Source organism: Alligator mississippiensis, chromosome 6 (genome assembly GCF_030867095.1).
Source record: "Alligator mississippiensis isolate rAllMis1 chromosome 6, rAllMis1, whole genome shotgun sequence".
In the NCBI taxonomy this organism is placed as follows: Eukaryota; Metazoa; Chordata; order Crocodylia; family Alligatoridae; genus Alligator; species Alligator mississippiensis.
Genome location: NC_081829.1, coordinates 73,182,031 through 73,205,503, shown reverse-complemented (window position 1 = coordinate 73,205,503; position 23,473 = coordinate 73,182,031). Strand labels below are relative to the sequence as shown.

At 40.8% G+C, this 23,473-nt stretch overlaps 1 protein-coding gene across 1 annotated transcript in view; it reads left to right on the top strand.

Moving 5' to 3' along the window:
• The window catches only part of ADGRA1 (adhesion G protein-coupled receptor A1), a 593,458-nt gene that overhangs the window by 204,553 nt on the left and 365,432 nt on the right, over positions 1 to 23,473 (top strand). Inside the window, exons 3-4 of the mRNA XM_014607805.3 lie at positions 7,882 to 7,953; positions 17,498 to 17,569. Of these exons, the coding sequence (XP_014463291.2) occupies positions 7,882 to 7,953; positions 17,498 to 17,569 (144 nt within the window). The remainder of the gene's footprint in view (positions 1 to 7,881; positions 7,954 to 17,497; positions 17,570 to 23,473) is intronic.

Here is a 23,473-nt window from a genome sequence, read left to right as displayed (position 1 = left end):
CTAGCACTGACTTCATGTAGCGTCATACATCTGTAATTGTAACAGTAGTTTGGTTTTGATTTATTTTCAGGTCATGCCACCAGATGCAGACGCCCACACCACAAATGACACATCACTGAGACCTAGAACAGATACTTAAAAGTTAGACTTGTTTGTCAAAAAATGATGAAAAACCATAAGTGTTAGTTAAAAAAAATATATTTTTTGGTCATTTTAACTGGGTCATGGTGTGGTCACTCAATATTACTGTGTTAGGACTTTTTCTTCCTTTTGCCACTTATGGTTAATGTCAACGTTTCTTGATGGTGTCTGTGTCTGTGTGTGTGCACGCATGCATGTTTACGGCCCATCTGGGGCTACTACTTGGCACTTCTGTGATCAAGCTGTTTTGCCAAACCTCAGCAGTAGCTTTTGGGAAAACATGTAAACAGGCAACCAAATGTACCGTGGCTTCTTTAACTGAGTGAAAATTGTTATAAACTTCTCCAATTCTTCAAGATTACAAACTGTTTTATTTAAATTAGAAAATGGCTAGTCCAAAATTAATAAATTAATAAAGATCATTCTGTTTAAACAAAAATAAATGATTAAATGTTAAAGGCAATGAAATAATGAAAAATAAACATTCCTACTATAAAAATAGGAAATGTAGATGAGTATTTGTGAAACTTTTTATTTTTTATTGCCACGATATTGTGGTCTACAATGGGGAGTAGATAGGAAAACCTTATTTTTTTAAGTTAACAGTGCAGTGCATCATGATGGGATAATGCTAATAAGAACATGCTTACTAATAAGGTGCCAGGAGTGTGGGCAGTATAATACTATACAATTTTCTGGGAACTGCCTTACTAAAATAACCTACTAAATTTATGTGCAGTTTCCAGAGTAAGGAGACCAGATGTCCCTTTTTGGCTGGGCCAGTCCAACTGATGGACAGTTTTCCTTTTAATGGTCTGGCTTTTGATAATATTAGGCTATGCATTCTTATTCCTGTAGCTGATCATTTAGAGTGGGGCTAATTTTCTTACAGTTTTTATAAGTTATGGGAATACAGAAGAAGGTTTCCGTAAGTCAACAGACAGCAACTTCCAATATTCCAAGGCCTCCTGTCCACTTGCCTTTTTTTTTTTTTTTTGGATATGCTTTAAAAATCACCTGTCAACAATGTTGTTGTCCATTTTGGTTTTAATCCTAGCTGTTGATACTCATGCTGAAAATCATGAAGGATTTTTTTTCAGATGGGTTGCTAAATATGCCATTCATAGCTTTACAGATCTTCAATCTGAATTACATATTGGAGTGAAATAATGGTGACTCTAACATGTAGAGCATGGGTATAATGGGCTTTTGTCAGTTTATCTTACCTAAAAGTGGATGTCTGCTGTAAATGACGTTTCTAAGTGGTCTTCAAGTTTAATCCTGCATAGAATGCTGTGATTTTTATAGATACCATATATCACTAACCCAAGAAAGAAGTTACTACAGAGCCAAGTACAGGTCGGAAAAGGGCACTGGAAAAGACTTTTACCATTAAAGGACTGGTGGTCAAGTTGAAGGGAATGAAGATTTCCCTTACAGATGTGTTCATAGATGAAAAGCGGAGGACCTTTGCCAACCTAACCACTACAGTTGTATAATCAATACTCTCATAAGTTAAAAGCATCCACCTCCTATTCTTTTTTTTTCATTAGTGTTAACTAGGGGTGTACCGATAGAGCTTTTGGGGGTCGATACTGATAGCTGATATTTAAGGAGGCATATCAGCCAATGCTGATCCGATATCCAATACAGCTGCCTCCAGGTGGTAAGTGCAGTGTGGTGGAAGGGGAGAGGGGAGGGAAGGGATGTGGAGGGGAAGATCAATGTCCCCCCATGGTGAGTGATGGGGAAGCTGCTGCTCATCCCATGCCGTGCAGATCTGGGGGCACACGCTCCCTCCGCCCCCATTCTCCTGGGGTGCAGGTAGCAGCAGGAGCCACCCCACCCCATGAACTGCACCTCCATCCCACGCCTCCACCCCCCCAGTGGGCAATGTTTGCTCCTGCCCCGCTCCTCCCTCACCGTGGGGGCGTTGATCTGCCCCACCACACCCCTCCCCTCCCCTTTCAACTTACCAACTGGAGGCAGCCCTCCGTGATGCTAGCTTTGCTCCATGCTGCACTGCATCTACGCATGGTGCGGGCATTTATCGGAGAAATTATCAGCCCCATTAGGCCGATATCTGATGTAGACAATTTTCTTCATATCGGCACCGCTCCAATACTGGACCGATATATTGGTGCACCTCTAGTGTTAACTAGAGAAAGGTACACTATAATTTTATTATGGACAGAACTACAGTAGACCACAAGATTTATTTTGAATCTGTGACTATTAAGGGAACTAAATGGGATACTTAGCTTAGGTAAAAACGGCGGGTCATCAAAGGAAAATATACGCATATTGGTTAACCTTAAACAAAAGTGTAAATGTATCTTATAAAATGGTCAAGACTTAAAGACCTCGTAGTTGTCTAGTCAGGTTCTGTATATGTCTGTGAATAGCTGTAAGATTCATGTCGAAGAAGAAATATTGCAACTTCTTGATCAACTGAGATGGAAAAATGCAGTTCTGATTGCTGTTGCTTTTGGGACTTCTAGGAATGTTTCATTGTTACTTTTAAGCAGCAAAACTACCTTGACAAAAAACAAAAGGTGAGATGCAACATTGCGCAGTTCCTCAAGGTTTGACCCTTTATTAATAAACAATATTGGCTTTTTTCCTAAATGAGCCTAAGTTTGTGTAGTGTTCATCCATGTCCCTAGCTATATCAGCCATTGAGAAAACTAGGAAACATGCAGTGTCAGATTTAATAATGAAAAATAACAGTAGACTATCAACATCATGACAATGACATTGTAGCCCATAATTCCTCATGGAGATCTGCTGTGGTTTAACATACAGCCTAAGGGGAAAAGGTTTATATTGCATTTGCTTATAATGAGAGTGAGTCTTCCACCAGTCACATGTGTATTTCTCCCATCACTCCTTCTGTCCTGCTTCATTTGCTGCATGCCCTTAGCTAGCTATTATGACTTTGGCCCCATTTTAGGACCTCTTGTTGAGGTCTCATCTAGTCCTGCTTTCCTATGATCCAGCATTTAATTTAAATAGGATTACTAGGTAAACCCAGTTTTATTTCTGGTTTTAAAAACTAGCTCCCTTTTCAACTTTCATATATGATTTGTTTTAATGATGTCACAACATAAGGTATGATATTATCTTTATTAAGAAAGCACTACGCAGATGAGAAAGGAGATAAAAAACAAATATTGATCTAAGAACACTACACGGTTGATTTTATCACTACACAGTTGACTTTACAACAGAGTTCGTGCACCATAAAAGCAAGGGGTAAAAATAGAATACAAGTGATTTAGTTCAAAATATTGCAAAATACTAAGCTTACAGTGCAATTTAACTACAAATTGTATTGTGTAAAGCAGCTCTTCTGGTTAATCCTATGAGATTAATGATAAGCAATACCAGTTACTTCATTCAGAAGAAAACTAAAAATACATTTTCCTATTGATGTATAAGTAGATCTAGTCCTTGCCATGTCATTGCTATGCTTATATAAAGTATTGATTTATAAAATATATTAATGACAATGAACTGTAATTTCCTATAAACAATATCTTTAGTATATGGTGCAGTTTCTGTTTGTGTACTATGTGTAGACAGAGCTGTTGTACAACCTTTGAGCTGATAAGCTTTTTTTATTAGATGCATTATTGATCACATCATGCATATCCCAATCAAATTTACAACAGAAAGTAACTTTCTAAATATACCTTGCAAACCAAGAAGAGAGATGATTAGGAGGGATGCTTTAAAACCACATAACTGAGTTATTAAGAAAAACTCAAATATTCACAGATACAGACATTACTGGGACTTGTGTTTATGTAAGAAATCATAATGTCATATTTCCATAATTAATTTTAGGAGGTTAAATGAAATGAACTGATTACCAGAGATACTGGTTTTCTCTGTTTAAAAATCGCAAATTTTCTGATAAAAACACAAATTCTCTGATTAAAACCCCCCAAATCCATGTTTTTCTGTGATTAAAATGAAATGCCACTATATATCAGTTGAACACAATTTTTTTTTGATACATTTACAATTTTAAAGCAATTTGGAAGCCTACCAGTGCCTCAGTCACTATAATAAAATACATTCTAAATACCTATAAATTTTGACATTTGATTTTGGGTTTTTTATAATATAAAATCAGACTCTACCTGCTCCCCTCACTCATGGCTCCCACTGAGGCTCCGCCCCCCCTACTTTGTGGCACTGAGCAACCCTGATATTCTGGTGCCCCTTACTCCTCAACCATAGCCCCCCACCCCTGGCTGCCAGGGCTATGGGGCCAGGGACCTGGGTCTGCAGCCCCCTGCAGGAGAACCTGAGCTCTGGCTCCCCCCACCATGGGCAGCACAGCCTGAGTGGAGCCTGTGGGTGTGGGGAGAGGTGGGTGGCATGCTGCCCACTGCAAGCATGGACTCAACTGCTTGCTGCCCTCCCCCTGGGGCCTCTGGCCCAGTGGGTGGGACTTAACACAACAGGGCAGAGTGGGGCTGGGTGGAGAAGCTTGGTGCCATCATTGCGAGCCCTGCACCACCAAAGTGAGTCACTGCCTACCTGCCCGGCAGCAATGAGGGGCACAACTCTGCTTCCACTCCCACTGCCACTGGGTGGGCCAGGGGTGCCTCACCATGGCAGTGCAGGGCTTGCAGTGGCAGCATTGAGCTTCCCCACTCCACTTTGCCCTGCTGTGCCGGGTCTCACCTGCTGGACCATGGAAGCCCTGGGGGAAAGGCAGCAAGGGGGGAGCCTGAGCCCCCAATGGGTGGCCCACCCCCACTCCACACACAAATCTGGGGGGCATGTGTCCCAGTAGTTCACACAGTAGCGAGTAGACAGCCTCCCCACCTCTTCCCCAGACAAGCCACCCATGGCCCCATTCTGTTCCCTGCTTGGATCCTGAAGCCCCACATGATCCCAGGCCCCAAGACCCACATAACTGCCCAGGCTGGGCAGCAGCCCTGGCCCTGCCCAACTCCCTGCCTTCCTTACTATGGGGGCCTCAGTCTCCCCATCTGCACTTACCTGGAGGGAGCTGCAATAGCTGCTCTCCAGGGTGCATGGTGGCCATGTGCATGTGTGCTTGTGCACATGCACATGGTGCCCCCTGCCTGACTGCCCTCCTTCTGCTCCCTCCAGCACCTTGCAGGCTGGAACTCTGCCAGGCTGGAAGGGAAAACCCACTGTTTCCTAAAGGAGCAGTTCCTTTTAAAGGAGAAAGTCTGGGGTTTTCTCCTTAAAATGAGAAAATCTGGGTTTTACTGTGTTTTTTCATGGAGAATGAAAAACCTGGATCTCTGCTGATTACTGTGTCAGTGAGATCAATAGGAAAACTCCTGTTGATGTCAACAAAATCTGTCTTTCACCAAACATGTTGTCTATTTTCAGTAAAGTAGAAAGCCATGGCAGTAATGACTAATATTGATTCTGATATATTGTCACTTTGGTGTTATCAGTACTGGTACTGGTATGCTGTTATTGCCAGTCTGAGAAAAACATCACTATTATTATTAATTTCCAGTCATCTGTTATCATTTTCAAATAGTTAAATGATGAACACCAGTGATTCTCTTCCACCTATTAAGTGTGTAAGTAGTCTTAGGTGCCTGAGACCCCTCACATACATTACATTCAAGATAGGATTAACAGGGTAATCATGCCTTAAATAGTAAACCAGATACATGTTCAAGTCAATTTAAAGTGTTATATTATAATATAGTAAGTCACAAAGTTATTCCACGTATAATTAAATTGAATATGGCTGGTTGGGGCTGGTCCGTGACTGATCCTGATGCTTGCTGTGTGTCAGGATCCAGTATGGGGCAACCCCAGGGTCCAGGAAATAGCTGTCCCTTATCCAGTTGGGCTGCAGGTAAGAGCAGTCCCTGGATCTCCACCTGACCCCCAGAGGCAGATGGAGGTGTGGTGAGCCCAACTTTGTAGAGTGGTATAGGATGGTTTGGATAGGGATGATCCTATCTCAGGCAGACAATTAGATTAGATGACCTATGGAGGTCTCTTCTAGCCCTACTTCTCTATAATGATATGTGATGATGATGGGTGCCTCCCTGATCTCAGGCTCACTAAACCCTAGACATTTTCAAGACTTCATGTGCAGCTTGGCTGCACACATGGTTTTCTGACATCCCCAGCCCCTGGGGATCCTGGGGTCAAGGAGCCACTCTTCTATTCTAAGGTCTCCATTCACCAGGGAAAATGGTGTGCACTGTGCAGAACAGCTGCATATGCAGTTCTTAAAGGTCCCACTGCAACAGGACCCTGGGATCAGGGAGGTATTCCCAGATACCATGGTCCCTGTGTACCAGGACTGGTAAAAACTTCACTTTACACATCCCAGCACACGGGGAACCTGGGATCAGGCTGTGGCAAGCCCATTCCTGGGGTCCTTTGCACCAGGACCAGTAAAACCATGTGTACCACCTAACTGGGGTTTTGATGCTTAGCTGATTGTCAGTTGGGGCCAGGGTCTGGTGGGGGCCAGTTCCATACCCCAGTTAGTTTTAAGGCCCCAGATGGCAATCGGCTGCTTGCAGGCACCTGGCTTTTGACTTGCTGGTGCAGGGGAAATCTGGGATCATGATCCCAGGCTCTCTCTGCACTGGCATATAAGGTGCGATTTGAATCCAATTCCCTATCCCCAAATTGTGCATCCCTCCATGTAGATGGGGCATGGCAGGAGGTGGAATTGTTGGGATTGTGGATTAGATCCCATCATGCCTTAAATTTACTATCTGTCAGTGGTTTAAGTGATATTCTCTTCCACACTAGTCAATTCCAGAAAGTCCACTAATGCATCTACTTTTGTAACAAACTGTCATCTTCTTACGATAAACTATCATAAAAACACAGGAGGTGGAGGAAGATTCCTCCACCCTTTTCATTAATTGTCTCATAGGGGCTTGTGCAGGATGGGATAAAATCACATTTAGTTTCCTAAATCCACTTACTTGTTTAATAGGTGGTACAGAATCTGGTCTCAGAAGTCTACAAGATGTTAAAGTGGATATCCCTGATGCCTGCCCATCTAATTACACCCCAAACAATTTCTTTAGAATTCAAGTCAGTTGGGATTAAATTGAGAGCACTGGCACTGCTTCAAGCTCTGCACCAGAAGCGGATGAAATGGATAATGCCAGGAAAATATTAATCTGTACAACAACTAATCCCCTGGATAACTACCAAGAGCAAAATGAAACACCTATCTGTCAGATACGAGAAACTGTACGTTTGCCAATGCAAGTATGCTGACTTATCCATACAGTGTACCATGTATCAGTTGCTCTACTTATATTAGGCAGAAGGGAAGAAAATGTTGCATATAAAATATACATTACATTATAATAGAGAAGAAAGCCAGTAGGTTATTGTGATGTTGACTTTATTCATTTGCTGAAATTATTAACTGATAAAAAAAAAAATTCTGAGGCTGGTAAGGCTGGCAAACTTGTTTGGGAAATTTAAAAAGAACACTAACAGAAACAGAGTGGTTTCTTAGCACTGTATCTTATATAACTTAAGTTATTTAAAAATCTTTTTCTTTCCAAACTGTAAGTATAGTAATACATTTTTGTTTTGAATTTTAAGATGCACTCACTCTTATTTTGAGGTTAAATAGGAGTTAGCATTTAAAAAAATTGCTGATATTTCATATATGAGAACAGTATTATTGGTAAAGTAATAATTAATTGCTCCACTTACCATATATATGTATATATATATTTCTAGAGATTTGAAGAATAACTTGATTAGCACAATTGAGCCTGGGGCCTTCTATGGACTTTCAGAACTGAAGCGCCTGTAAGTATTAATTCCATTTGAATTACCCTGAAAATTGTGTTCATATTGATATTCTGTCCTGAGGGAACTCATATATGCCACCAAGTAACAATAACATAAGGACTTGGGGCAAAGACAAAATTCCAAACTGTACTTGGATCCTTTTTATTTTTATTTGTTCTATATGTGTCTTGCTCCAGTTGTCCTCTCTCCAGTTTGGGACATTTTTTAGAGTATTTCAGATTATCTTTTGCCTTTTGGAATGAAAACAACCTGATAAATGTTCAAATAAACAAGCAGGTAGCTGTTGAGTTTAAAACCATGCTTAGCTAGTGAATTGCTCTTATATTAAATAAAAATTCTTCTGAAATTTAAATCTTATGCACTTTAAATGAACAGCAGTAGCTTCTTGTCATACCTGTTATGCTGGATCCACTTTTATTTATTATAGGTACTGTGGGAAAGGTTCATAAACACTTTTTTTAGAAAGAAAGGTTTTACATACTGGAGAATTTATTTTCACCAGTTCTAGACACTAAGTCTACTTTTCTTTCTTATTGTTTATCTAATCTCCTTGACCACATTATATTTAATATCTTTTGTGAGTCCTGATACTTTAAAAAGTCATATGATAATTGTATATTTTGGAGTCCAAATGTGAAAACACAACTCTCTTCTAATTTAATGCAAAATAAGGGGGAGGAGGGGGCGGGTCACATTTCAAACTATCAAACTGTATGCTTTGACATCTATTTATCTATTCTTGCTTTGAAGTTTAAGTTTGTAAAAGCATATTGAGTGAAGAATCTCTGGCATAAAAAGGCCAAAGAATTGCAGTGGCCTTCCATTTCTGCTCATTTGCATGTCTTGTATACGGACATTGTTTCTAACTCTCTACACATGGTGAATGATGTTAAATGATGAATCACATAAATTTATGTAAAATTATAGATAACAATTTTATGAAACAATGAATGATGGTGGTACACAATCATATGTATTTGTGGTGTAGGTATAAACTCTACATTTTCCATTGTATACACAAATTGCTATTATTATTGTTGTTGTTATACAGTACAGCGTAAATTAATAGTACTGTAATGTTGAAAATAATGTTACTCTGGTGTGACCATATACTGCATTAACACAACCCTGACCTCTTGTGGGAAGAATGGGTAACCTGTAAAAGAGAGGTAATTAGTCATGTTAGTCTGAAGTCAGGAAGAAGTCAGGGAAGATTTGTACCTTGTAGACTAACCAAATCAGAGATGCAAAGCATAAACGTTTGTAAGCAGGAGGGTTGCTTCATCAGATGCTGTGAAGGGACTGCAGGAAGTAAAGCTTCTAAACAGAAAGCAGAGGGTTGGTAAGGAAGAGGAAAAAGAAGGGAACATGTCTGAGAGAGGAAAGATGGATAGGAGAGAGAAAAACAAACCAGTTAACCCCCTAGTGACATAGGGTTATATAAGATAATCAAGGTAATGGGATAAGAATTCACAGTCTTGGTTTAGACCATTCTTAATACAATCCAGTCCATGGATAATTTCTTGTTCCACAATTTCCCATTCAAGGTCATTTAAAAACTTTTGTTGTCTAAGAACAGCTACCCTGAGGTCATCTGTTGAATGTCCAGGGAGGTTAAAGTGTCCTGCCACAGGCTTTTATGCCTTTCAGGAATTGATGTCTGATCTGTGCTCATTCATCCTTACGTGTAAGGATCACTCTGTCCAGTGTAGACAGCAGAAGGGCACTGTTAGTAGATAATGGTGTGTACGATGTTGGTAGAGGTGCAGGTAAATACATCTTGGATGTTAAAATCCATGTTATTTGGTGATATGATATGACTTAATGAAAGGGCACATCTGGCATCTAAGTCTGGGGCAAGGCCTGTTGCCTTGGTGAGAACAGGAGTTAGGCACTCTGTTGGTGGACAGATCCCATTTCCATTTTGCAGGGGGTAGAGTTATGCTGACACAACTGGGTGAAATCTAAAAAAAATCTTTGATTTTTCCACAATAATAATAATAAAAAAATCTAAGAGCTGGCATTTTCCAAGGTGTACCTTGAGTCTTGTGACCAGTGCCTGGAGTCTAACAAGCTTGAGAAGCACTGCTTTAAAAATTTTTTGGGTAGGAGATGACTACACAAGATCACCAAATTTCTTCATTGGAACCAAGCTCTTATTGTAGTGTGCACACTAATTACTTGAAATCTTGCTTACATTCACATCCTATTCTTTCATATATGTCCCTTGAGCAATACTTTGATGGCTAAAGATAACGTAACACAGGCAGCTGAAGTACACATGGTTGTGGTGAGTCAGCTGGCAAATTGCAGACTGTCAACTCCATATAAAAATGAACAATTTTTCTTTTGTATAATTCTTTCTTAGAACTGATTATGTTATGATAATTTGGTATTCACAATGGCAAAATGAGTTATTTCATAGGTTAACAGAAGAGAACATAACAAAAAGTTTGGGAAGCAGTAGAAATGTGGGATTAATTTCTTAAACAGAGGAATATTACTGTTCTGTAAGATCGGTTTCATGAATCAACATTTTTGATGTAAATATTTTACAAAGAATAATTTCATAGATTTCATAGACATTAGGGCTGGAAGGGACCTCGGAAGATCATCGAGTCCAGCCCCCTGCCCAAAGGGCAGGAAGTGAGCTGGGTTCATAGGATCCCAGCAAGATGATCATCCAATTTGCTCTTGAAGGTGTTCAATGTAGGCGCTTGAACCACCTCCAGTGGCAGGCTGTTCCAGACCTTGGGGGCTCGGACAGTAAAGAAATTCTTCCTTATGTCCAGCCTGAAACGGTCTTGTAGTAGTTTATGACCGTTCGACCTAGTCATCATCCCTTGGGGCGCTCTGGTGAACAAACATTCCCCCAGATATTGGTGGTCACCCCTGATAAACTTATAGCTGGCCATCAGATCACCCCTGAGCCTGCACTTTTCCAGGTTAAAGAGCCCCATGGCTCTCAGCCTGTCATCGTAGGGTCTGCTTCCCTGACCTCTGATCATGCACGTGGCTCTTCTCTGGACTCTCTCAAGCTTCTCCACATCCTTTTTGAATTGTGGAGCCCAAAACTGGACGCACTACTCCAGCTGTGGCCTCACTAAGGCCAAGTACAAGGGGAGAATGACGTCCCGGGATTTGCTTGAGAAGCATCTATGGATGCAAGCCAGCGTTTTGGTCGCTTTACTAGCTGCAGCATCGCACTGCAGGCTCATGTTCATCTTGTGGTCAATGATGACCCCCAAGTCTCTTTCTTGCATAGTGCTAGCCAACATAGCACTGCCGAGCCTATAAGGATGCTGCGGGTTTTTCTTCCCAAGGTGGAGAACCTTGCCTTTATCGGTGTTGAATACCATCAGATTCTCATCCGCCCACTTGCTGAGCCTGTCCAGGTCAGCCTGGATCACCCGCCTGTCTTCTGGTGTGGATGCTTTTCCCCAAAATAAACAACAGATTTGTATGACGTGAGGCAAACTAGGCCTAAGCTAAACTATGGATCAGTTGAGAGTTCTGTGCAGCAAGCTGGTGCAAGCTGTTATTTCTGTTTGCTAATGTTTCATTAGGAAACACAGTTTACAGTGAAGAGATATTGCCAACCTGCACAATATATTGTGAAAAATAGCACTCATTTTGATGATAATGGTCGAGTTGGGCATATGTGTCTAGCTACTATGTTAGAAATATCCTGTTGCTACGTGTCACTTCTGAACCACATGAATAAGGTAGGAAGATTTTTTTTTCCAACTCAAATCTAGTTTGGATACCCCAAATTTGCTATGTGGTGTGGTCCATTTCCCCTACTTGCTCTACATTCAGCCAAGCATTTATTTATTTGAGAGAAAATATTGCACAAGTATTTTATGATTTGGCAACTATATTTTTCCCCTAAAACAAAACAGAAGTATGTTACAGACTTCATGTCAATGCCACTAGACCATTCTATAATAGAAAAAAGTATTTTAAAAAATTCTGATGCTATATTTTCTTGTCCTCTGCTTGTTATGGGGCAGTGCTCCTTTCAATAAAAAGAAATACAAAAGTATAATTATTGATAAGCAGCCAACTTTTTTCTGGAATTATCCACCTAATGTCACTGAAAAGTATTTAAAATACTTATATTTTAGTATTATATTAAATCTTTACCAGCACAAGAATTTTTCCACTGCCTGGTAGAAGAGAGAACTCTAGATTTAAATCACCTCTGGAGCACAGCAAAGTTTTAAAGACTCCATGTTCTTTCCTTGGCTAGGTCTCCAACTGGTAAAAGATTTAGCTATAAAATGTTAAATACATTTTGCAGATTAATAGTCTTTCATTCTTACCGGGTTCACATGCATGTTGCCAAATGTACAAATAATAGGAGGAAATAAGGAGGAAGATAAAAGTGGCAAAAAACTTATAGTAATAGGATTGTGGGAAAATTGGGTTAGAAGGGACATCCTGAGGTCATGTAGCCCAGCCCTTGATCAAGGCAGGATCATTCCTGAATAAATTATCTCAGCTCAGTGTCTGTCTAACCTGCTCTGTTGTTGCTTTCAAATGGTCTCTTTCCAATCTGTCCACATTGTTCTTGAAGTGTGGGGGCCAAAATTGGACACTGTACTTACTCAGTGCTAAACAGATCAGAACTTGCCTTGATCTGCAAGGCACACTCCTGTTAATACAACCCAGTATACTGTTGACTTTTTTACTTTTTTACGTAATGAGCACACTGCTGCCTCATATTCAGCTTATGGTCTGCTGTAACATCCAAGTCCTTTTCTTTAGTACTACAGCCTAGCCAGTCATTCCTCAGTTTGTATTTGCACATGGGATTATTTCATCCTAAGTACAGGACTTTGTACTTGTCCTTGAATCTCATCTGATCGATTTTTGGACCGTTTTATGAATTTATCCACATTATTTTGGATCCTGACTCTACTTTCCAGATTGTCTGTAGCTCCTCCCAACTTGGTATCATTTGTAAATTTGCTAAGCATGAAGCCCTGAAGAACCCCACTCAATATCTCATTCAAACTAGACATTGAGCCATTAATGTCTACTCATTCAGCATGATGATCCAACCAGTTATGTATCTGCATTGCAGTACTTTCATCTACTCTTTATTTTCTTAGCTTATTAATGAGGATATCTTGGGAGACGGTGTCAAAAGACTTCCAAAATCAAAATATATTACATCGGCTGCCCTCCTCCATCCACAGAGCCCATCATTGTATCAAAAAGGAAATCAAATTGGTCACTCATGACTTGATTTTTGGTTCATGCATGCTATGCTGGCTGTTCCTGATTATCTTGTTCTCCTCTAAGTGTTTCACAGTGGATGCCTTAAGTGTTGCCCTGTGGGGTCAGGCCAACTCTCAGGATCTCAATATAGCACTGTTAGACAGGAGGGTGTGACACAATTGCACATATACAAACACACAAATCAATTAGGTGCATACACACACACACTACCAGCTCAGGCACATACACAGCCAAACCAGCCTAGGCACATACATACCTATCACCAATTCAAGCACATACACTATACACCCCAAAAGTTAGACACAGATCACTAATTTGCATACCATGCACACAATGGCATACACACACATACACACAACTCACCTACACACAGATAAGTTTCCAACTTGGATGGTACAGTGTATATGTGTGTGCTTGGGGTATCTGGGATACTTGGGGGAAGGTTAAGGTGAGAGAGAGAGTGTGTTAAAGTGTAGGGAGTGAAATTTGCCAGAACTGGGATTAGAACTGGTGGACTACAGAGAAGCTGGCTGAGGAACTGAGGTTTGGGTTTACTTAAGGTAGACTGGAGCTGGAAACTGAGGCAGACAGCTGAGATGGGGGGGGGAGAGATAAGTGGTGGCAAGGAGGAGACAGCCAGGAAAGAAACTGAGGCAGAAACCTGGTTGCTCAGGGGAAAAGGAAAAGGCAGTGGAGATAAGACAGTGGCAAAGAAACAGGGGGTTTGGAGGCAGAGAGGAGCTCAGGACAGGTGTTGGAGGTGGTAGTGAGCCAGAAGCAGGAGAGGGAGTAATGAGACAGAGAGGGGCGAGGAGCAGAGATTGAAGCAGGGCCAAACCATAGTAAAGCAAAACCCAACTTAGGGGTCCAAATAACAGTTTTATTAAACAGACAACACTCTACACAGCCCCATGAAGTTATTGGTTCACGCACACACACATGCACAGACACACACAAGCACTCACAATGACAGCAGGAGAAAGAGACTTAGTGGGAAGGTTGGAGTCCAGGTAGGGAAGAGAAGCAGAGTCGAAGTTCTTGGTTGAAGAGGGGGTGGGGGGTGATAGCTGCATATCCAGGCTGGAAAGGGGTCCTTGTCCAGTAGGTGTTGTCCAGAGGGGATAGCTGGCAGGGCCTCTGGGTGGATAGGTGGTGTGGCATGGTGCTGGTCCAGATGGAGAGGGCATCACAAAGAGTTAGTCTTCACTACCCCTTTTTATGGGGTAGACTACCTCTGATCGCCTAGGGGGAAGGCCTGTCCAGGCAATATCAGTTCTGTCCCAGAAGGCTCCAGGTGTTCTAACTGAGCATGTGCAGCCTGGCACAATGGTGGGTTGCCTCATCTTTTGTTTCTTGAATGCTGAGGGTGGTTCCAAGGGCTGGGTCATTGATCCAGGTATTGGTTTTGATGGTTTAGTCATTCAGAGGGAGCTATTTTTAGACCTACTGCCATTGTCTCTCAAGCACCCTCATTCATCCCCATTCATTCAGGAACCAAGTTACATAGGAGGGGTAGGTGTGATTCATGGGTTACACAACCGGGCCTGGGGACAGGATGGAGACTTGAAACAATATAGAACAGAAAAATCAATATAAACATAATAATTATACAATATAAAGAAGGAGAAAAAAACCCAAAACAAATAGAACTTGCTACCAAAATAAAATGCTGAAGCTTATCCTATGTTTTAGCTCACTTATACTTATCTATAGGGAATAGAGAGGGAAAGAAAAAGTCAGAAATGGTTGGGGAAGGGGAGGGAATGCATTTTAAAAGAAAAACAATAAAAATGGGGTTTTACTACATAAGGACCTACTTCATAATCTTTCCAGGTATCAAGGTCAGGCTGACTGGTCTGAAATTCCTTAGATCCTCCTTTGTCCTTTTCTAATAGATGTGAACTATATATGCTCTTCTCCAGTCACCCAACCTCTTTACCCAACCTCTACAAGATCTCAAAGAGGACAGCCAGTGACTCTGAAATTACCTCAGCAATTTGTTTCAGTATCTTAGGCTTCATCCCATCTGATCCTGGTGACTTGAAAGTATCTTGCTTCTCTGTTTGCTGTCAACTACGCTCATCATCTAGTAGCTGGCTTGATTTGTGAAAAGTGAAGTAAAAAAGGCCTTGAATAATTCAGCCTGCTCTCCATCATGTGTCTTCTTTATTATCTAAGCCAGAGGTAGCTAACCTGCAGCATAGCTGTCACACGTGGCACAGGCAGCCTCTGCATGTTGCACAGTGGCAGGGAGAAGAAAGCAGAGCAGCAGATCAGGCAGAAGAAAAGAACTGGAGTAGCACCCAGGGAGAGTATGGGCCTAATTGTGGCATACCTACCAAAATGTTGGTGTCTATTTGTCTTAGAGACCTATGGTTTTTTTGGTTCTTCTTACTTTTGACATACTTGTAGAATCCCTTTTTTTTTTTCTTTTATGTCCTTTGTCAATTGCACCTCAAATTGCACCTTGGCTTTCATAATTTTCTCCAAGTATGTCCATGCGATACTCTTATAACCTTCCATATTAATATAACCAACTTTCCGCTTTTTGTAAGATTTCTTTTTGAGATTTAGCTCATTGAAAAGACTGGTGTCTAGACAGGCCAGTCTCCAGTTGCACTTCTCATGTTTTTCATTGCACTAGGATAGCTTACTCCTGCTCCCTTTAATACAGTTTCCTTAAAACACAGCGTTGAAGTCATCTTGTTTTTAAGCCTTCTGTCTTTATTCTGCTGCTCTTCTCCCATCCTTCTCTTAGGATCCTTAACTATATTATTTCGTGGTCACGGTCACCCAAGTTACCTGCCACGGTCACAGTCTCAACCAATTCCTCCCTGTTTGTGAACATCAAGTTGAGAGAGCTTCCTCCCAAGTTGGCCTCTCTCCCACTGTAGCAAAAAGTTATTGTGTTTCTCTCCGAGCATGTCACCAGTAATTGAAGTCTCCTATGAGAACTTAGTCATGTGATTTGGAACTTTCTGTCAGTTGATCAAAGACCTCATCCACATCTTCCACCTGGTTTGGTGGCCTATAGCAGATGCCCACCATGGCATCCCCCTTGCTGCTCTCTTCCATGACGTTTTACCCAGAGGCTTCCAGGAGGCCTACCTTCCACTTCATGTTGCACCTCAGAAGACACGTACATCTCCTTTATATATAGGGCAACACCTCCTCATTTCCCCTGCCTGTCCTTCCAGAACAAGTTATACCCACCCATGACTGTACTCCAGTCATATGAACTGTCCTATCACATTTCTGTAATCCCAATTAAATCATAATTCTGTGATTGTACAAGGATCTCCAATTCTTCCCATTTATTCCCCATGCTTCTTACACTAGTATATAAAGCTTTCTGGTATATAACTGATTGTCCTGTTTTCTCCACTATTGCCTTCTCTTACTAAGTTTTTATCCAGATCCCCTGGCTCTTTACGTACTTCTGGGCTTTTTTCTGCAGTTGAAATACAGCTCTGGTTTCCAAACAAAAAGTTGTTCAGTATTGTAGAAGGATCTCTGATGATTGAAAATTATTAGAGCACTGCAGTTATCCAAGAAAACACATTTGAAAAGAAAGTTGGAACAAAGTTAAAAACCAGACATCTGACAGAGGGTAGTTGTTCAGAATGCACAAAGAGCAGAATAAATTCCCTTTCTTATATCTGTTGTCTAGTAAATGTCGGAGCCCCATTAACTGTCTCTGGAGAGCGTACCCTCTTGTATATGTGAATTACTATAATATAACCTTACTTTCAGGGGAAAATTGTATGCCATGCATTTAAGAGTGACCTTTCTTTTTTATTAGTATGCCTCTGATTGCTTCAGAATCTCATTCAGTCATCTTCAGCTAGGCAGGAGACTAGGTATGATAAAAGGTCTTAGAAGGGACAAAATGAATTATATTTTAGGTTCAATCTAAGATGAATATTGAATTCATTATGTAAAATTGTAAAATACATGCCATTTTTGTCATGAAATAAACAATTATTGCAAAAATGTAAAGTTGGTCAACAATATTCTGAAGACTGTTTCTGCTTAAGACACATTTCATTTATGAAGGAATTAATATAAAATTCAGTTTCTTCTCAATGTTGGTATGATTTAACTATATAAAGTATGAAAACTAACAAATTCAAATACATTTCTGAAAAATTTTAGCTTTTAGTTTAGCTTTTAGGTTTTCCTTTGTAGCTCCTTAGAGTGAAAATTAAAGAAAGCCTTTGTGTTTATATAGATATATATGCCAATAATATGCAAGAAATTTTCATTGATTTTTTTTTTGGTTGGTTTGTTTCAGGGATCTTTCCAATAATAGAATTGGTTGTCTAACCCCAGAAATCTTTGTGGGACTTAACAGTCTTCATAAATTGTGAGTATAATAGCACTTTGTACTTACCATTTTTAGAAGAAACCTTAAATTGTTATAATTAGAACAATCAAAGACCAGCTTGACTGGGCCATCTCAAGAGGATTTGAAAATGAGGAATTACTGTACAATTTAATAAAAATATCCCCAAATCTGTGGATTACCTGAGGACAGATGGTGACAGAGAATGGGTTTTTATCATTCAGAACTTTTAGAGGAAAAAGTAAAAGTGAATGTATGTATTCTAGCTATGATCCCTTTGGTGTGGTTTGTTTTCAAGATAGGAAAGTCTGGAGAATTGTAAATGTAGTAGCATAAGTTGGGGATGGGAGGATGGGGAAACTGGGACACCAGCTCTCTCCACCAATTCAGAAGTGTTGCCAAAATAGCAGTCTACAGGGAGCCTGTGCCACCACTGCCACAACCCCTGTTAGGCAAGCTTATGGTGAGGCAGCAGCAACAGTCATCACCACTACCACCTGCATAAGGAAAAGTGTACTCTCTGCCACATCTATGGCCCCTGACACTGAAATAGAAAGTTATGCCTTTGTGTAAATGTGATTTTTTTAAATTAAGCAGAACTAATCTTGAAGGAAAAATTAATCCTAACTCTGCCTCACCCCCCCCCCCACCCCGAGCATATTCATCATAGTGCATGATCATATATGTTGTGGTGAAGAACCCTTCCCTCCATTCACTGCAAAAAAGGACTTTTAAGACACAGGACCCTAGACTGAAACTGTAACAAATGGGATTTTATTTTTCTTGGCAGTGGCACAGATTTTATTTTGGGGTAAGACCACCCGCATATACATAATGGTGGGAGGGGGAACTAAAGTTTCCATCACTTACCTTAATTCTGCACACTTTCTACCTTTGAAGTAATGCTGGCCATAAAATAGCACAGCATCCCCATGCATTTAAAAAATCTTGTCTTCCTCAGATTTCAGAAAAGGATTATTTAGGCAATTTTATATATATAATTTTTGTAAAAAATGTAGGGACTTTTTTTTCAACCATTTCTCTCTCTTTACAATGAACTCTGGTTTATTTCCTTATGAGATAATTTGCCACTATGGTTTTAATTGCCATTTTCCAGGTCTTTATCAGTGATCTCTCCTCCTCATTACCAGCTTGCTCTTTACTAGATAATGTAGCATTATTTGCTTTCCTCATGGAATGGTAATTTAACCAGTGTTTACTGTATTTTCCCTTTTTCCATAGCAAAAGGTGTTAAATAAAAATGTAAATAGGAAGTACAAAAATCCTGAAGAAATGAAAACTGAATTTTTGTTTCAGGTTTTATAACCCCTCCCCCTCCCCCCCCCCCAAAAAAAACCCCTTAGAATTTCAGAAATTAAGGTCCTTGGGTTTTGCTTCTAGCTTGGATGAGGTAATTTATATTTCTCTATACTTTTTCTGTTAGCCTACACAGAACTCTGGCAGACTTTAGATTTGTTGTGCATTATATGCAAGTATCATGTGACAAATAGTAATATGCCAACTGGCTACATGTTAAAATTATTGTGGGATAGTTCTGTGCCACAAAGAAGTTGATATTTCAATGTGCAACTTTGAGGCTGGTCTACCTTTCCCAGGGATTAACTGGTTTAAAATTTGGCATGTTATTATTTATCATGTGATAAATGTAACATCTGACAAGGATCATAGTCTTACAATACCAGCCTTACTGTAAATCAAGGCAAAATATTCCTTTAGTTTTGGTGTGGGCCATACCTCCACTATCTTTTATGTCTCTGCATCCTCATGGTATAGCAGTACCAGTTCTTTTCTTGTTTACTATTTGTATGGCGGACGTATCTTTTCCTATTTTTCTAACAAGGTTTAACTCTGTTTAGATTATCCCTACGTTTTGTGACTTCCACAATGTAGCTTTGTTTTTGATTAAATCCTTTTTTCCACATTGCATGCAGTCTGCTTAGTCTTCTTGGGGCGGTTATTTGCCCGCTTAGTCTGTAATGGGTAAATGCATCTTTCTCTAAGATTTCCCTTCTTGTTTGGGATGCAAAATTCAGATAGCTGCTGCACCTCTGTGCAGCCTTCTCTACACTCCAGGCCCTGCACTCTTCAGTCTCATCCCTTCAGGTATGAATTAGGGGTGCACCAATAGATATTTTGGGGGGCGATACCGATAGCCGATATTTAAAGATGCCTCCGATATCCAATACAGCTTCCATCAGGTGGTAAGTCCGGTGTGGTGGAAGGGAAGGGGCATGGGGGGGGAAGATCAACGCCCTCCACGGTGAGTGAGGGAGGGGACAGGGGCAGGCACTGCCTAGCCAGGGCAGTGGGGTGGGGGATGAAGGCATGGCTTGTAGGGTGGGTGCAGCTCCATCCTCCGCTTGCACCCCAGGAGGGTGGGGGCATGGGGGCATGTGCCCCCAGATCTGTGTGGCGTGGGGCAGGATGCAGCTATGGGTTGGATCTGGATCTGGCACTGTGTAGGGCTTTTCTTGCGGGGGGCCGGGCTCAGAGTCAGAGCGGGCTCCAATGGCACTAGGAGGAGGCTGCAGCTACCCCAAATTTCACCACAGCTTCACTCCCAGCCTCACACTGCCACCTGTCACAGCCGTGGCTGAATGCCTTGCCTCCATCCAAGTGCCAGGAAAAGCCAGGGCTGCACTGGGCAGTGGTGTAGGGCTGGTACTGGAGCTGCAGTAAAATTTGGAGTGGCTGCAGCCTCCTCCCAGTGCCACTGGAGCCCACTCCAACTCTGAGCCCCATCCCCAGCAAAAAAAGCCTTGCCCCCAGCAAGAAAAGCACTGGCTCCAGCTCCACCCTGCAGCTGCAGTCTGCCCCATGTTGTGCATATCCAGGGGCACATGCCCCCCAGCCCCTATCCTCCTGGGGTGCAAGCAGTGGTGGAAACAGCCCTCACCGCACAAGCTGCGCCTCTCTCCCATGCCCCATCCCCTTTCTTGACTGGGCAGCACCTGCCCCTACCCCTTCCCTCACCATGGGGGGTGATGATCTTCCTTCCCAGACCTCTTCCCTCCCCTTGCAACTTACCAACTGGAGGCAGCTGTCCACTCTGCTGGCTCTGCTCTGTGCTGCACTGTGGCTGCATGCAGCATGGCCATTTATTGGCCAAATGATTGGCTCCATCAGGCCGATATCCGATATAGACAATTTTCTTTATATTGGTGCCAATCTGATATTGCTATATGAAAATCGGATCGATTTGCCAAGAAGTTAGGCTGGGTGGAGCCTCAGCACATATCAGCTGCTTTGCAATTATTGCATAGATGTACACTTCTTCCCTGGATAAATAGAAGATAAACCATAGTAATTAATCCCTATTTCAGTGAGAACTTAAGTTACCATGATTTAGCACCTGAAGAAGTAGACTTCAGTTCACAAAAGTTTGTCCTATTTATATCTTATTTAGTTAGTCTATAAGGTACATATCTACCCTGTCTTCTTCTTGACTTTGGGGTGGCATGGCAAAATAGCTGTCTTAGCTTCCACTTACCATTCCTTTTCCATGTTCTTGTGACAAGGTATTTAGCAGATTCATTGGAATCTAACAGGCTGCATTACGAACATTTCTGCTATGGCCTTGAACTTGAAGCCTCTGGGCGGTCAGCCATGTGCCTTAGTGCTCATGTCCCCCTAGCCACCCCTCCACTTATCATAAAATAAGAACATGGATATGGGCAGCTACTGTGGACTCACTGTGTTACATGGTGAAGCATCTTTCACATCTCAGTAAATTGTTGATTTCCATACCTTTGCTTGACCAAAATCTTACTTTTTGAAATCAAAAGCCTGATTTTAATTATAGATATTGTTCTGTTTGTTCTTCTGTTTATTATAAAGTGAATCAACTCATAATTATTCAACCCAGAGTTATTTTCTATGGCCAGCTTTTCTTTATGATGCTCACAGCCTACCAACCCAAATCTAATATAGCATTATAGTCTTGTTGGTTTATTTGTTGAACAAGTCTGGCAGCTATTACATTTGGAAATAACTGTGATAAAAGTTGTTTTTTACAGTCCAATTTTGGAAAAATACTTTTATTTTTTGTATGGATCAAGACCTCAGTTTTACCCCTCTGTTTCAGCAGCACACAGCCTTTTAACTTCATGCTGGTGCCACCTGCTGAAGTACTAACAATTCCTGCAATATCCTTGTTTTTATTCAGAAGCTTATGAATAAATGTTTCCCAGTCAGATTTTCTTACTATCTGCTTTAGATATAGAAAATCTGATACTTACACATTTGCAACTGATGTAATTAGAAACATGTTTACTAGTCAGCTGAGGAGTATGAGCTAGTTCTACTGCAAATGGGTTATGCAGAAGCATTTACTTTGCATAACTCTACTGCTAATATACACCTTTTGGAAAGCATCAAAGCAAGAAAAATGAGCAAGTCATGTAAAGGAGATGAGTTATTAAACTAGTAACAGGGACTGTTAAAACTCATCAAGCATAGTCTAAAGTGTGGAAGTATGAATGGAGAATGATACAACTGCTTGTTACAGAAACTATTCTCATCCTTCTCTTCCTACCTTACTATGATAAAGTACAAAAAATCATTTGTAGGCTGTTATCAGAACCAGTAGGGAGAGCCATGAGTCTGCTGGAAAGAGCAAGGGACATAAATCTTTAGTCACATTCTGCTATGGAAAAAAGTATTTTTTTCAGTGTTTAGAAGCACAAATAGCATGTGAAACTAAAGAATGGAAACTATAATATTACATTGTGCAAGGCACACCACTGACTTTAGGATATATTTCAACCAAATTTTTCATTGAGCAACATAATATGCATGTCTATATTGTATGAAGGGAGGGTTAAATCCTTCACTAGAATAAGGGAAGAGAATTTGCAATGCTCTGAAAAACTGCCAGAGGTGGAAGACAAAGTGTCTTTGTCTCATGTAATTATGGGACTAACATAAGATAGGTGGTTTGCAGCTGGCTCTCTGGAAACAAGAAGAATCATTTACCTTTTTGACCTTGATGATCTATGCAGGATTTTGTTTCCTGGCCACGAAAGTCAAGAGCCACAGGACAGTATATTCTCACAACTACCAGAAATGATTTTAGAATTGGCTAAACTACATATTTGCTTTGGTTAGTACATTCATCAATAAACATCATATTTCACCTACCTTGGGCTTATAACCATATGCAACCACTGTTTCAAACTAAAACAGCCCTTTAATAGCTTATCCAGAGAAAGAGATAGGTTTTGTCCATAATGTGGCCCTGATATGGCAGAAGAGCTTCATACCTTTCAGCAAACGGGATGGATTTCAAATTAGTGATGAAATCCAAAATTGTCCCACTGCTCTAGGAATTACCACTGCCATTCAGTATACTATGATTATTTTCTTTGTTACTGATCCAGGTTTTTACACCAACTTGGAATTGCTGATTTCTATTCTGGAAGAGTACCAAACTGATTCTAGAGTATACCTTCATGTCATATCACAGATGTACCTGATGATGCTTTAGATAGTTCCAAAAATGCTTCATTATGCTTTGCTAATATACTGGCTTCACTTTCCTGGCTTATATATTTATCCTTTGGATACATTTGTGTGCCGAGGCACTCACATTCTAAACATAATTATAAGTGATATGATTGTATGCAACAAATCTTTTGTATCTCCATTTGGCCTTCTTAGTAGTCATGTTTCAATGTTTTGTTCCAGAAGCCATGTAGGCAAATGCATTTTTGGTGTTGTAACGGGCTAATTTAAACACCCGTTTTATGCTTGAATACCAGGAGCTACAGAATATTGTGGGTATCCCATTAATGATACGGTAAAGTCTATTTTAATGAGCCTGCAAATTTCATCTCTCAGACTCTAAAATGTTCCAGCCTGAAATATGCTTTGACAAACAGTTACTGCTGATTCTTCCTTTTAAAG